The sequence below is a fragment of the Dipodomys merriami genome, unplaced genomic scaffold (genome assembly GCF_024711535.1).
Source record: "Dipodomys merriami isolate MVZ:Mamm:240054 unplaced genomic scaffold, mDipMer1.0.p SCAF_5, whole genome shotgun sequence".
Taxonomy (NCBI): domain Eukaryota; kingdom Metazoa; phylum Chordata; class Mammalia; order Rodentia; family Heteromyidae; genus Dipodomys; species Dipodomys merriami.
The window spans coordinates 65,126,305-65,141,280 of record NW_027206068.1 but is presented as its reverse complement, the minus strand read 5'-3'; the positions used below and the strand labels follow the sequence as shown (position 1 = coordinate 65,141,280).

At 38.1% G+C, this 14,976-nt stretch overlaps 1 protein-coding gene across 5 annotated transcripts in view; it reads left to right on the top strand.

Annotated features, from left to right (window-relative positions):
• Cnot4 (CCR4-NOT transcription complex subunit 4) overlaps positions 1 to 14,715 on the top strand; it is a 108,654-nt gene extending 93,939 nt beyond the window's left edge. For 3 of the 5 annotated variants that reach the window (XM_069996844.1, XM_069996842.1, XM_069996843.1), the window contains 2 exons: positions 12,404 to 12,616; positions 13,329 to 14,715. In XM_069996844.1, the coding sequence (XP_069852945.1) occupies positions 12,404 to 12,616; positions 13,329 to 13,630 (515 nt within the window). In that variant the 3' untranslated portion in view covers positions 13,631 to 14,715. The remainder of the gene's footprint in view (positions 1 to 12,403; positions 12,617 to 13,328) is intronic. The other 2 variants (XM_069996846.1, XM_069996845.1) reach the window with 1 other exon arrangement.
• The last annotated feature ends 261 nt before the right edge of the window (positions 14,716 to 14,976 follow it).

Below are 14,976 nucleotides of genomic sequence, written 5' to 3'. Positions count from 1 at the left end.
TTTCACCTGTGTTAAGATTTACCTCTTGGTTCTGTTGTGACACTAAGTGTTAAGGTTTCCTACCTCCCACCTTTTTTATATATAACCCCCTTTTTAACCTCTGAACTTTGGTAACCTTGGCTTTGGCTCTTCAATATCTTTCCAACACTAACTACCCCCTACTTTTAAAAGAATTTATCTAGGGGCTGGGAAGGTGGCTCAGTGGTAGAGCGTTTGCCTTGCATGCCAGAGGCCCTGGGTTCGATTCCTCAGCACCATATAAGCAAAAAGAAAAAAAAAAAGAATTTATCTAATAGCACTTTTCTTACTATCTCCTATTTTCAAGACTGATAATCTTTTTCTCTATATAAATATTGATAAATCTTTCCGGGAACACAGTCCTAGTACAGAAAGCCTCTACAAATACTTGCTTTTTCTGTTGTTTATGTATCCTGCTTTATGTTTTGCTAGGTTGAGAGCCCTTTAGGGCCACTTATAATTATTAAAACTTTTTGTATGGTTAAGAAAAATCTTTTCCCATTTGTACCTTTTCAGTACAGTTGACAACTAAGTGAATGTAGATGTAGATCTGGATGTAGATCAAATATCCTCACTTCAACCATTCCACATATAACATGGCAGTGGTTCTCTAGTCCAGTTGTCTTCTACATGTATTTTGCCTTAACAGTGCTTTCTTAAAATGTGAAGCTTGCCCTTGAATATAATTCACCTACCATCAGACAATATTGCTACCCTTTTATGGAGATCATTCTTAATTACTAATATTTGTCCTTTTGTTGACATTCAGAGAATCCTTTTGCAAAACACATCTTATGGGATAAGTTATCATCATATTATAAATGAGGAAAGTGTGGCTTAGAATGGTTATCATTTATGATTTCCCCAAGGTTAAACCATTATTGATCTATATATTGCACATCTATTTTCAAGGCATAGTGTTACCTTTATAGAAGTTGTATGCCAGTCATAAGCCTATAGAACACACACACACATATATGTATATATCATATCATAAGCCTATAGTAGCTCTTTTTCCATACACACTACTAGTTAGTCAGATCTTTTACATCCTGCACTTTGCTAAAGCATTAAAAACAATCCAAATTATACCTGCTAAGTTTTATATGATTAGATTCAATGTGGTTAGAATGTATCTTGCCTTTGTATATCCCCATCCTACAAGCTTGTCTTACTGAGATTCTAAAATGATAAGATAAATGCTACTAGTAACAATATTTATGAAGAATGTATTAATTTTAGTTTAATAATAGCTATAGTTTATATTGTTGATTCTGTTATCTGTAGAGTTAACTTTGCATTGGTAAATGAACTCTGTGGGTGTTATTAAGTATAATAAAAGACGTAGAGTCAAACCAAGCAATAGCACAGAGACTTTTAGCTCTGTGTAAATTCATCTAAACACTTGTAATCTATGTATACTTAACTATCTTATCCCAAAAGGGAACTACCGGAGAGCTTAGCAGAAACTGCTCAATTGAAGATATTTTATACTCTGACATCTTAAAAAAAACTATCCAAAGAATAAATTGATATGATTGGTCCTTTATGAAAATTCATTTTGACTCTCATTGATCACTTTATCACAGTCTGTTTTGTGGTTGATGTGTTGGTGGGATGGCACTGCAGCTAGCTGCAAAGTCTGTGATTTGGTCAGATAGGAGAACAGAATACAAAGTCACAGGATATAGGAGGCCATTTCCAATTGAAAAGAGCTCTCAGTCAAAGCTAACTTCATGAATACCTGTTCAGGTTCAAGATTAAAATTTAGCTTCCTGTATTTTTTCAGTTGAAAGGATGCTGAAGTTCTTGCCAAAATGCTACCTACCTGTCATTTCCCAGAAAAAGTCCTCCAAACAAAAGCAAGTAGAACAATGACTGATATGCTTATCTATTTCCAAAGAAGTCATCAAAGCCACCAGTCTTTTAGAATCTTCCTAGAACTAATTCCTACAGTATGCCAGTTTATGGTATATCTTTTAACAGTGGTTTTGTGACCTCATCTGTGAAGATTTATACGCTATGAAAGAATTTATTGTGCACATAGAGAATTAAACTCATTTAAATTGATAGACACTGTTTCACTGTCTTTACACTAACTCTTCTGACTTTCCTTCACATTGTTTACCGTGTCCTTTTTGGCTAGAAGATCCATGCTCTCTTACAAAGATGGAAGGAAGTAAAATGAATATAGCAATGCATTATTCTGTCTGCCTTAAATTGTGGCTTCAGGTTGTGATATCAGGCTGAGTGGTAGTCTTTCCTAACTTTCTCCATATTCCACACATAGCTTTTTCCTGCCTGTATAATTTTCCCATGCATCAAGTCATCATAGATTCGAATTTTAATTTATAAGGGTTATACTACTCTTACACATATCTCTACCTTTTCTAATCTTTAAAAAATAATGTATTATCATCAGATTCTCCCATACAACAGCTAGCTTATTTAGGTTTATTCCCATTTTCTTTTCTTCTTAGTATCCTTTATTATTTTGAAGCTGAGATGACATTTTAGCATTTCCCGTGGCCTATGATTCACTGCCTATAGCCTTGGGACAGTCACCACTTATTCGTTTTCTGACTTGTATATTATATTTGTGTGTATGTGAGAGAAAGTGTTTTTGTTTTTCTTTAAAAACCTGGAAACACATACATATTCAGGATTGTTCATTTAAGAAACATTAATCAGGTTCTGGTAGTATTTATTCAGTCATTGGCAATTGCAAAAAATTAGCCAAGAGTCATCCAAGAAATCAAATAACTATTCTCATTCTTTGCTTCTGTGTGTCCTAAAAGGATGTCACATACTTCTAGGTTTGTGATTTTATACTAGACAGCCAGTTCTTTGTTGGTCAGAATAAAGCTGAGAATTAAAGTTTCCTTCCTCCTCACCATCTTGGAAGAGATGGATAGATGCTCAGCAAGAGACTTTGATCATGTTTATTTTCTTATAGCAGATTTAGATCTCAAAAGATTTTGGGTTGTTGACAACCTTCCGTGTCTCTAGCTTTATCATGAATGTGTTTAGGGGAAATCGCATGGTGGTACTCGTTGTTTCTCTGGATCGCACACTCCCCTGGTCAGTTTTTAGTCTCTTCATAGGGTTCATAGTCAGTGTTCAGTTTTGTGCTCACTTAAGTGCTTTACTCATGTCTTTTCATTTCAGGTTTTATAGATCTCTTAGATGGACTTTTTTTTTGGCTCATCTCTTTTCCTTAGTTGGATTGTTACATCTTCTGGCTCAAATTTTGTCTGGTTTATGATATCTCTAAGAATGTATGTGTCTTTTGTATTAAATTTTAATCTATTTTATATATAGCTTCACAGATATCTTAAAACAGTTGTCAAGATGGCTTTCTGTTCTCCAATAATTTGATTTTTTTCCCCAAGTCGAATTATAGATTCAGGAACATTCTAGAAGAGAAAAATGCACATTGTACAAAACACATATCCTTAAGTTTTGAAATGTTCCTACTTTTGTGACTTGCTGCCTGCCCTCTCTGTGTGCTGCTCTTTTTTTCTCTTCTACATCAGCTTCTCTGGCTTGCTGCCTTCCTGGTCACCAGTAGTCCTTCCTGAAGGATGGCAGAATTAATCACTTCCTTCTTTGTTCATCCTAGCAATGTGTATTGTAACATGTTCAGTGTGTCGGCCTTCCTTTCTTGTGTTCCAGTAAGTCCAGCCACAGCCAGGTCTTTCAGGTAGTGCACTTGGAAAGGCAACACTGAGTGTTTTAATTAGACTATAACACTTTAACTCTGTAGTTTTGGGCAAAGCATATTCAGCTGCCTTATTTGTAAAATGGAGCGGCAACTTAATCTCATTGGATTGTTAGTGCTACAATAATCAAATGGCATGGAATACAGAGTAAGTGTATGAGTGAATAATGTTGAGAGTAGAAAATAGGTAAAATACTTCCTATAAACCTTCATCACTGTTTTGTACACATAGTACTGGAATATTTTTTAAACACATTCCTGTTTAAACAATTTTGGTGGAAGTGGCACTGTGGCTCAGAGTGGTAGAGCACTAACTTTGAGCAAAAAAGCTCAGTGCCCAGGTCCTGAGTTCAAGCCCCAATTATCAACAAAAAAATAAGTAAGAGTTAAACTTAAAAAAAAATTGGTGCATTGGATTTTTAAAATTTGTCCATTTATTTATGTGTGTATTTGAGGTGTGTGTGGGTGTTTATGGGCCTTGAACTCAGGGTCAGGCCATTCTCCCTTAGTTTTTTGCTTAAGGTTGGCACTTTACCATTTGAACCACAGCTCCAGTTTTGACTTTTTAGTTATTAATTGGAGATAAGAGTCTCATAAACTTTCCTGCCCAGGCTTGTTTGAAACCACAGATCTCAGCCTCCTGATTATCTGGAATTACTGTCATGAGCTACCAGTGCCCAACAATGCATTTGACTTTTAAAAAGTACATTTACTTGTGTTTAGCATTTGATTGAAAATAATCTCAGTGGGTCACTTCTTTTGGTTTACACGCAAGGAAGCTTTCCTCCTGATTTTAGAAAGATTTGCATCTTTTGGAGAGAACCATTTGTTCAAAGCATTGTGCAGGCTTTGTTTGAAGAAGTCATGTTCTACCTCATTGGACCTTCAAATTTGAAGCAATCTAGAGAGCAAATAATTTGTAAGGCACTGAGCTCCATTCCATGTTGCTTAGGCCATATAGCTGTCACCTAGAATTACTTGGAGGGAAGAAAAAAGATGTTTGAAGAAAGAGCAAAAATTAATTGAGATTTGGAACAGCCTAGTCAAGGAAAATGACAGGATAATAAAGTTCAGAAAGTACACATCATGGGCTGGGAAGGTGGCTCCGTGGTAGAGCGCTTGCCTTGCACTCTTGAGGCCCTGGGTTCGATTCCTCAGCACCACATAAGCAAAAGAAAAAGAAAAAAGCCGGAAATGGCACTGTGGCTCAAGCGGTAGAGCACTAGCCTTGAGCTGAAGAGCTGAGGGAAGCGCCCAGGCCCAGAGTTCAGGCCCCACGACTAGACCAAAAAAAAAAATAAGTACACATCATATTTAGCTGATCCAGATTTTTTTTTATTTGTGTCAGTTTTGCTTCCTAATTTACTATTCTAAACAAAATTGCACCTTTTTGTTACTATGTTGTTAAGTTCTGTGTTTCTGCTCAGATCTCTTTTCATTTGTATCTTAAAATTTTTGAGGTGGTCTAACTTTACTTTCAGATCTGTGAAACCCTTAAGATTTTGTCTGTGCCCTCAGCAAATGTGCTTTGCAATACTTGTCTATTTTGCTTTATAATAAACGTAATTCAAATTAACTATCATCTAAGTAGAATAACATTTTTCATTTACTGATGGTATGGTGACTAGCTGAGAGATTTCATTAGTAGTCAGCTTCCCTGTATATCATAGTTATTTCATAAATTGAGATGATTTTTGTAGCACACCTAAAGTTCAGCACACACTTATAAAGCTTTCTGTTTAAGTTTCACTGTGACAAATTTTACCAATTCTGTAAAATTTCATGTTGCAGAATTCATTTATATTTGAGTCACTTGAAGACATGCTGTTGAAGGTTGAGGAAGTAAGCTTTTGTGGGGGGGAAAAGTGCTGATTAAGATAAACTCCAGCCCCCAGATTGTAGGAAATAAGGTGAAATAGGCAAGTGCGGAGGAAGGAGGTAGGGTAGAGGCCAAGCTAGGCTGTTCCTATTGTGCACCCCCCCCTCCAAAGATGCCATAAGTCGGAGCCTCTGACTTAGAACTGTAAAGGACAACAGTGAACATGAAAGTTTGGGGGGAAAAAACAAGCTCAGGTGGTAGATTGGTGTTCTGTGGAACAGCCATGGGATACAGCTTAAAAAGTAAAGTACAGGTACCGTCTAGGAATGTGGCTTAGTGGTAGAGTGCTACGGTCTAGGAATGTGGCTTAGTGGTAGAGTGCTTGCTCGCATGCATGAAGCCCTGCATTCGATTCCTCAGTAACACACACAGCCAAAAGTAGCGTTGTGGCTCAAATGGTAGAGTGCTAACCTTGAGCAAAAAGAAGCTCAGGGACAGTGCCCAGGCCTAGAGTTCAAGCCCTATGACTGGCAAAAAACAAAAACTAAAGTACAGATAGAATTTTTAGGAATATTTTGTGACTAGGACTCCCACTGAATTCTTCCTAGTAGAGGTATATCTTGATCACTCTCATAGGGCAACATGAAATATAAAGTCTCTGGCCCCAGTACTGCAGCTTGTAATGGAAACCTGTAAAGTGCCCAATCTGTGAGCCCCTACCCAAACATAAAACCTAGAGAAACTGTAAGATTTGTGAATGTACTTGCATCAAACTAGTTAATAAAGCCTAAGTTTTTATTCAAATGAAATGACCTAGGACCTTGTGGAGAGATACCAAAAAGACAGTAGAGGCAAGAATTCTAAGAGGCATAATATCCTGAGTTGATGGTGCAGAAATATGTTAGTTGAGATAGGGGTCATGGCTCACACTTGTAATCCTAGCTACTTAGGAGGCTGAGATCTGAGGATCACAGTTCAAAGTCAGCCTGGGCAGGAAAGTTTGTGAGACTCTTCTATAAACTACTCAGAAAAAACTGGAAGTAGCACTGTGGCTCATGTGATAGACTGCTAGCCATGAGCACAAAGAGGTTCAGGGACAGCACTCAGGTCCTGAGTTCAAGCCCCAGAACCTGCAAAAAAAAAAAAAAAAAAAGAAAGGAAAGAAAAATGGGTTAGTTGAAACACATACTTGGAGTAGTTTTGTTAGGGGATTTTCTGAAGTCTGTTTTCTCACACTGTGTTGTCATTATAAAGAGATCTGCTTCTCCATTCTCCATACATACATACATATAATTAATATATATATACATGTATGTGGGTGGGTGTATATATATATAGAGAGGGTCTGATTATGAACCCTAGTCTGGCCTCAGACTCCCAATCCTCCTGCCTAGCCTCCCAGGTGCTGGTTTTACAGACTTGTACCACTATATCCAATTAATCAGATCTTATTTTTCAAGTGGAATCTTGCATGATGCCCTAGTATATGAACTAGATGAAACTAGGGTAGTGGGGGGGATATATTGTCCTGGTGCCCTCCCCTCTCAACTTCCTCCATTCTTTTTTTCTCCTTTCCTTTCCTTTCCTTTCCTTTCCTTTCCTTTCCTTTCCTTTCCTTTCCTTTCCTTTCCTTTCCTTTCCCTTCCCTTCCCTTCCCTCCCCTCCCCTCCCCTCCCCTCCCCTCCCCTCCCCTCCCCTCCCCTCCCCTCCCCTCCCCTCCCCTCCCCTCCCCTCCCCTCCCCTCCCCTCCTGTCCTCTTCTCTGTCATAGGGCTTGAACTCTGGGCTTGGGTGCTAGCCCTGAGCTCTTGAGCCACAGCTCCACTTAATTGGAGATAAGAGTCTCACAGATAACAACAACAATAATAAAAACCACAGATATTTAGTACTTTTATGCTCCTTGCACAGTGAAAACAGTAAGGAGATGATTAGCCATTTAACTCAACAGCCTTAACACATACATTGTATATGGATTTTTAATTTTTGTTGCTAAAATCATCAGTCTGCTTTATAGTATGTGATGATCAACTAGTTAAGAATTGGGTGCTAGGCAGAATTTTAGCCATAATAGCTTCTTTAATTAAAGACTTTCTGAGCCAACTAAACTGAATATTTACTGACACTTTTGCACAGAGAATATGAGAGTATGGTGTTAGGCATTTTGAAAGTACTTGAAATGGTATGTCTAAGTTCTACAACATTCAAATTGCTTAGAACTAAAAAGTTGTACATATTTATATATTATGATGTAAAGTTAGTTTTTAGTCTCATAAAGCATTTAAACATATTAGCAATAAAAATGTCCTGCTCCCCAGTGCATTATACTACTACTAAGGAAGTACTTTAAAAGTAAAATGTTATTTTTTAAATTTAAAATATCTAGTACTTTGCTTTCCATTGTATTTTTGCTTGGTCTTTTTCAAGTCTTTCTTGTGGAAAGATTAAAGTTTCTCTCCCATATCAGACTTATCTTTGCAATGTTTTGGTGATGAGAAGGCTTATTAAGTAGACTGACTACACAGTACCTCTGTGAGAATGATGGATGTTACCCCATCCAGTACCAGTTCCTGGCAGGTAAGAAATCCCCTGCCTGGGCTTATTGAAAAGCTTGGTACTGACCACTGTAGTACCATTTGTTGTCAGGCATTTACCAAATAGAAAGCACACTTCAGATGCTTTTGCTTTTATTTTATTCATATGCAAGAATAAGGCAGATGTTATTCCTGCTTATGAAATAGGGTCCTGGGATAATAAAAGACTAAATATGATACATGCCCAAGATTATAGTGGTTTCCTCCTACTGACTTGAACGTATTGTATTCCCAGTAGGAAGTCTTATAAAGGGAAATGAAGTTACATCAGAATGAGTCCCTGGTCCAAAAGCTGGTACTTGTTTGGGGGGTGGGAAATGCTGGTCCTCGGCCTGAATTCTGGGCCTGAATACTGTCCCTGAGCTTTTAATAGTCTAACATTCTACCACTTGAGCCACAGTTCCATTTCTGGCTTTTTGGAAGTTAATTGGCAATAAGAATCTCATGAACTTTGCTTCTTGGGCTGGCTTTGAACCATGATCCTCAGATCATGATACTTTTTGAAAGAGAAATTAGTATTTTAATGGTATTATTTAAAGCCTTAGAAACAAAAATGAATTAACTCTCCTTTATCAGTAGGTCTCATTTGTCTCCCTGCCTCTGTAAGGTCTGAAAGACAGGTTTGGTTGCTTAGGACTGCCCCCACAATGAAGACTAATGGCCTCCACAGTGTTAGTAGGCCTGGGGTGTAGTTCAGTGGTAGAGTACTTGCTTAATACATGAGAGGCCCTAGGTTCAGCCTCCAGCAATACAAAAATATATGAATGAACCCTGTCATATATTCCCAGGAACCCACTAACTAGAAGCCCATGGCCAAAACAATTGGGTTGAGGCATTATAGGTGGGATGGGTAAAGGAGATGATTTCAGATATAGCTGTACTGAGGAACTATTTTGATGAAGTTATGGTTTTGCTAGTTTCCTCATTCTTTCTCCACCTAGCACTTGTCATGCAGTAGTGGACTGCAACTGAACTGGAGCTAGAGTGCAGGTCCAGCAAGCAAGCTGAGCAAGAGTGTGAGGTCTTGAGTTCAAGCCCCTGGCATGAAGCATGCATGTGTATACACACACACACATGCACATACACAATAATGGAGACAAGAGTGTAGTAAACTTTTCTTTTTCTGAGCTACTTACAGTATGTTCCCATTCTCAAAGCTAAAATTGCCCATTTTCTTGGGCTATTTGCAGCTTTATGATAAATGAAGATTTCAGCCTCCCCAACATTTAGACACATACACGCATACATACATTCATGCTAGTACTGGGGCTTGAACCCAGGGCTTGGGTGCTGTCCCTTTGCTTTTGTGCTCAAGGCTGTCACTCTACTATTTGAGCCACAGCTCCACTTCTGGCTTTTTGCTTGTTGGAGATAAGAGTGTCCTGGACTTTCTTGCCTGGGCTGGTTTCGAACTGCAATCATCACACTTGCTAGGCAGATATTCTACCACTTGAGCCACATCTCTAGTTCCTTTTTGTATTGGTTATTTCCAAGGTGTGATCTCCCCTTATACCATGGCTGGTCTAGGGTACAATGTTTCCCTGTGTGGCTAGGGATGATGGGCACATGCCACTGCACCAAGCCATTGGTTGGGATAGGTAGGTGTATGTTTCTGTGTGTTCCAGTCCTGAGGCTTGAACTCAGAGGCTGAGCTTTTGTGCTCAAGGCTAGCACTCTACCACTTAAACTACAGCTATACTTCTGACTTTTTGACGGTTAATTGGAGATAAGAATCTCAAGGACTTTACTGCATATTCTGGCTTTGAACTATGATCCTCAAATTTTAGCCTCCCAAGTAGCTAGGATTCCAAGTGTGAGCCACTGGTGCTTGGCAGTGTTATAGTCTTTTATGGCCTAGAATCAAAATCCCTTGATCTCTGTGATTCCATGGTCCTTGTGGTCCCCTGTCTCTGCCTACCAAGTAGTTATGATTATAGGCATAAGCTATAGCACTTGACCTATTAATAAGATTTTAAAAATACAACTCACCATCTGAATGCAAGTTCTCAGTAGCCAGTTATTTTTTTTCTTTTAGAGAATGTGGCTTCAAACTCTTGATCCTCCTCCTCAGCTTCAGTGGGGGTGGGTACGCTTGAATTACATGTGTGTACCCACCATGTAATTTGTTACCTTGCTAAGAAATTATTCTTTCTTGTCTGTTCTTTTATCTTTTATGCAGATTATTTATCTTCTGCCTACCTCACAGGGTTGTTGTGGGGATCAAATGAAATGACTAACTGAGGTTGCCTTGTAACTTGTATAACACAATGCAATTGTAAAATAATGTGCAAAATAAGAAAGACAAGGCGTGGTGAATAGCATCAATTATGAAATGAAAATAAGTTTGAGCAATTCAGTTCTCCTGCTCCTGTTTTGTTTCAGTAGTATAGAATGCTTTCGATTCATCTTACTTGGGTTTAGAGATGACCTTCCTAGAACTGTGTGTGTGTGTGTGTGTGTGTGTGTGTGTGTGTGTGTGTGTGTGTGTTTATAAATAATGTTAATAGAGTTAAATCCTTCATTTGCTGAAATGTAATGATTGGGCAAAGTGAAAGTATAAGAAGAAAATCAAGAATTTACCATAGCATAGACTATGCCTGATAGAACATTATCATCACCACCATCTTCAATACTGATTGCTAATAAATACTGTAGAAAGAGAAATGTGATCTTTCTAAAACTGTAGTAGGCAGTTTGATTTATATTTGTTTTTAATAAAAAATTGTTGTAAGTAGTTTTAGACTTTACCTCTTCTACCCATGACCCCAACCATTTAGTTATGTTATGTGGATTCTGAATGGTACTAGTTAATTCGGTCAAAACTTATAAAAAGTCATTTTATGTTGATAGTCTTTTTTAAAAATTCTGTTGTGTAAGTAGTTGTAAAAAGAGGTACAGTTCCTTAAGTCATGTTATAAATACAATGCATCTTGATGAATGTCATCCCTTTCACCATTCTTCCACATTCCCCCCTCCCCATTTCTACCCTCAAGTTATATATCCTCAGTTTTTACATAATATATAGGGAATATAATGACTATACTTCCTCCCTCCATTTCCATACCTCTCTTTGACCCCTCCAAATACATTTCCACTTCCTGGTTTTAATTTTGTTAAACAGTTCATTAGTTTTCAGAGGAGTTACACCTTGGACTCCTACCCTAAGTATACCATCGTTTAGTCAGTTTGTTTGTGCCTATAAGCATAAAATCCTGTCTATGATATCATGCATAGTTATATTTTAGATCTAGCTTTCACATATGAGGGAAAACATGTGCTATTTGTCTCTCTGAGCCTGTTCTACTTCACTCAACATAATTTTTCTAGATCTACCAATTTCCTTTCAGTTCTATTCTTTCTAATAGATGAGTAAAATTTGGTTTTATATATATATATGTATATATATATATATATATATATATATATATATATATACTATATATTTTCTTGATCTATTCATCCATTGTAGGATGAATGGCCTGTTGACAGTGTCTTTTTTTTTAATGCTATTTTAAATAGACCCTGAAAATGGTAGTACACCAGGGCTCAGATATTGAATATTTATTGGTAGAATTGGTAACATAGAATAGCCTTGTGTAGAATAGTGTAACCTGGCATAGCCTATCACAGCATAGGAAGTCTGTTGGAAATCATTTCCATTCAAGAAGTGACCTAGCTCCTGTTTTCTTGGTCTTTCTGATTAATGGAAAAATAATATTTTCAAATTCAAAAGCTTATTCATTATGAATGACTTTTATAATCAGAAAGAACTTAATTTTTCTTTTAGCTTGTTTTATTCTTCACAAAAGAACTTTTCTTCCGTTTAATGGGCTCAAATACATTCCTCTATTGGACACGTGCACTTAACTTTTTTATAACACCTATCAGACCCACTGGCTAAATGCCTTACTAACTAAAACTAGGTAATGTAGCTGGAACTAGATTGTGCTCTGGAGCATTGAGTCTTGAAGGTTGGTTATTGATTTGTACCCATGTAATGGTAATGAGGCTAGAGAGAGACAAGAAGCTCCCTCTCCTTGATCCTTGAGCAAGTGTCCTCTCCCTTACTTTGGAGGCTCTGAGCTCACAAATGAAATCCTTACTTAGTTTATCTCAATAGGACAGTCCATTTTAAATGCTCAATAAAGAAAGAATAATTCTTCTCCCAATTAACTACTAAAGAAAAACATATGTTTCTAACGTCAGCTTTTTATTTTTTTTTATCTTTTCATTTTTTTGTTGGTAAATCTCCCAGACAACAGCAGTTCTATAGAGAGTTTAAATATGAAGGAATGGCAGGACGGGCTAAGGGCACTTCTACCCAACATTAACATCAACTTTGGTGGACTGCCCAATTCTTCTTCCCCCTCCAACGCCAACCACAGTGCACCAACGTCCAACACTGCCACCACCGACAGCGTGAGTTGGGACAGCCCTGGCAGCTGGACAGACCCAGCCATCATCACAGGTAACTTTCTCACTCCCTTCAAGCTCCACTCACAGCCATCACTTTAGTTTTCAGCTCAGGTTAAAATCGAAACAGTGGTCTCTTCAGCCTAAGTTCCTTTTCACAAAGCCACAAGTGTGGGTGACCTTTTTCGCTCTGAGGGTCAGGGTTAGGCAGACTCTGTGAACCTCTCAGCCTAGTTGTACTAAGGCATCCAGGCCTCTGCTCTCCTTTAGGTCTAAGTAGGTCTTCACATGTATTTTGTAGGCCTCAGAGTACAAAAATAAAGTCTGAGCCAGCCACCTTAACAGGAACATACTCCACTTTTTAAAAATAAAGCTCTCTATTATAAGGCTATCTTGTTTAGGTCTCCCTAGAAAAAGACAGTCACAATGGGGAAATGCCATCATTCACTTCTGAGGGGATTGGCGGGGCAGCTGCAGTTCCATCTATGTGACAGTGAGGGACTGAGTCCATAGTTGAAAGATGAGGCATGGGTTTGTGTGACGATAGATCTTGCTCATTCATTGCTGGGGTGGAGTGGGGCTGGGGGGTGGGTCTAAAACTGTAGATTTAAAAGTCTTAAACGTGGAAGGTACTTAAAATTGTAATTTCTTCTGTGTTTATTCTTGGGTTAGCTAATCACTTTTACCTTATATATTTTTAATGTCTGGCAAACTTTAAACTCTTTAAACTCATCCTTTCCCCTCTTGTTTTTCTCTTCCCTCTTCAGGTATTCCAGCATCTTCAGGAAACAGTTTAGACTCTCTTCAAGACGACAATCCTCCACACTGGCTAAAATCCCTTCAGGCCCTCACAGAGATGGACGGCCCCAGCACGGCTCCATCACAAACCCACCACAGCACCCCCTTCAGCACACAGATCCCTCTGCACAGAGCCAGCTGGAGTCCCTACCCTCCTCCTTCAAATCCTCCCAGCTTCCACTCCCCACCCCCAGGCTTTCAGACAGCCTTCAGACCCCCCAGTAAAACCCCCACAGATCTACTACAGAGTTCAACACTGGACCGCCACTAGGCAGAGGAGAAAATTAGAAAATACAGGATTTGTCCCACCCTGTTTTCTCCCTTTCAGCCCACCCACAGCTCCCTTCTCATCTCTTATGTTCTGAAGAATCCAGTTCCTGATCAATTTTTTTTCTCCCTACCCCCAGATGCAATGCGATCACAGGGTCATTACCATCTTTTCTTTTCATTGTAAAAGTTTCTGTTGATCCTAGCATTTGAGTGACACTGTTGAATGTTTCTGGAAAAAAAAAATTGCCTTTTAAGGAGAGGAAAAAAAGAAATCAAAGGGCAGTCTCGATACTTAGAAAATTACTGTTTGTCTGTTGCGCATAATAATGACATAATCTGCTTAGCAGAAAATGACGATTAATCCATAGGAAAGGTCAAGTAAATGCATATCAACTGCAGAAGTTTGAAAACCAGGTTAAATGAGATTGCTAAATGCATGGGGGAAAGCAATGGTCCTGGCATCCATCTTGTATTCAGCTTATCACTATTGCAGGAAAATGCTTTCAATTTAAGTTTTAATTCTTTTGAATTGATGGGGAGGACTTGATTACATCATTAAGCAAAAGAATTTATTGGAAGTTTATGACAAGACAAATTGATCTGTGGTAGCAACTGGTCTATTGCTAAAGAGTTTATAAAGAGGGGAGAAGTGGTTTTGTTTTGTTTTTTTAAAGGAGAAAAAAATTGGCTTTAAATTTAAAGTAAATTTAAATGCTTTAAAGAAAAAAAGTATTCACGGATGTAATACATATACATAATATAAAAACTGAACTATAAGTGATTTCTTCAGTCTTTCTCCTCTGTCAGAATCCTTTTTTCTTTGACCTAAATCCACCTGCCAAGGGCACTCTGAGATAGCACTGCTCTGGGGCCATCTGATCACCAACAGGAGCAAATCTCTGACCTCCTTGCCTGCAGCTTTTACTTAACCCTGTAGTTTCTGGACGTTTGTGCAGTATTGAAAAGACAGGAGAAAAGAAAACAAACCTGGTTATAACCTGATGCTAAAACTAAAAACAAGGAAATGTACCTCTTTCTTCAGAATTAAAACTAAAATCTTAAATAAAACAGAAAACTTGATGATGACCTTTCATTGTTCTTATTGTTTTTCCAGTGTATTATATGTGAGTTTGAAATCTTTTGTGACTTAAATGCCATCTGATTCTGCCATTTGATTTTATATCTTTGATGATAGAGAAGATAGTCTAGAGGAAGAATCAGAAAACAGCTGTTGCCATTGTTGAAGATCAGCCCTCTTATATTCAAAAGTTTATTCCCCAATGCCTAAGACTTCTCCTTTCTATGGCAAATATAGACCAGTCTTCCCCAACTGAGAAATGCTGAAAT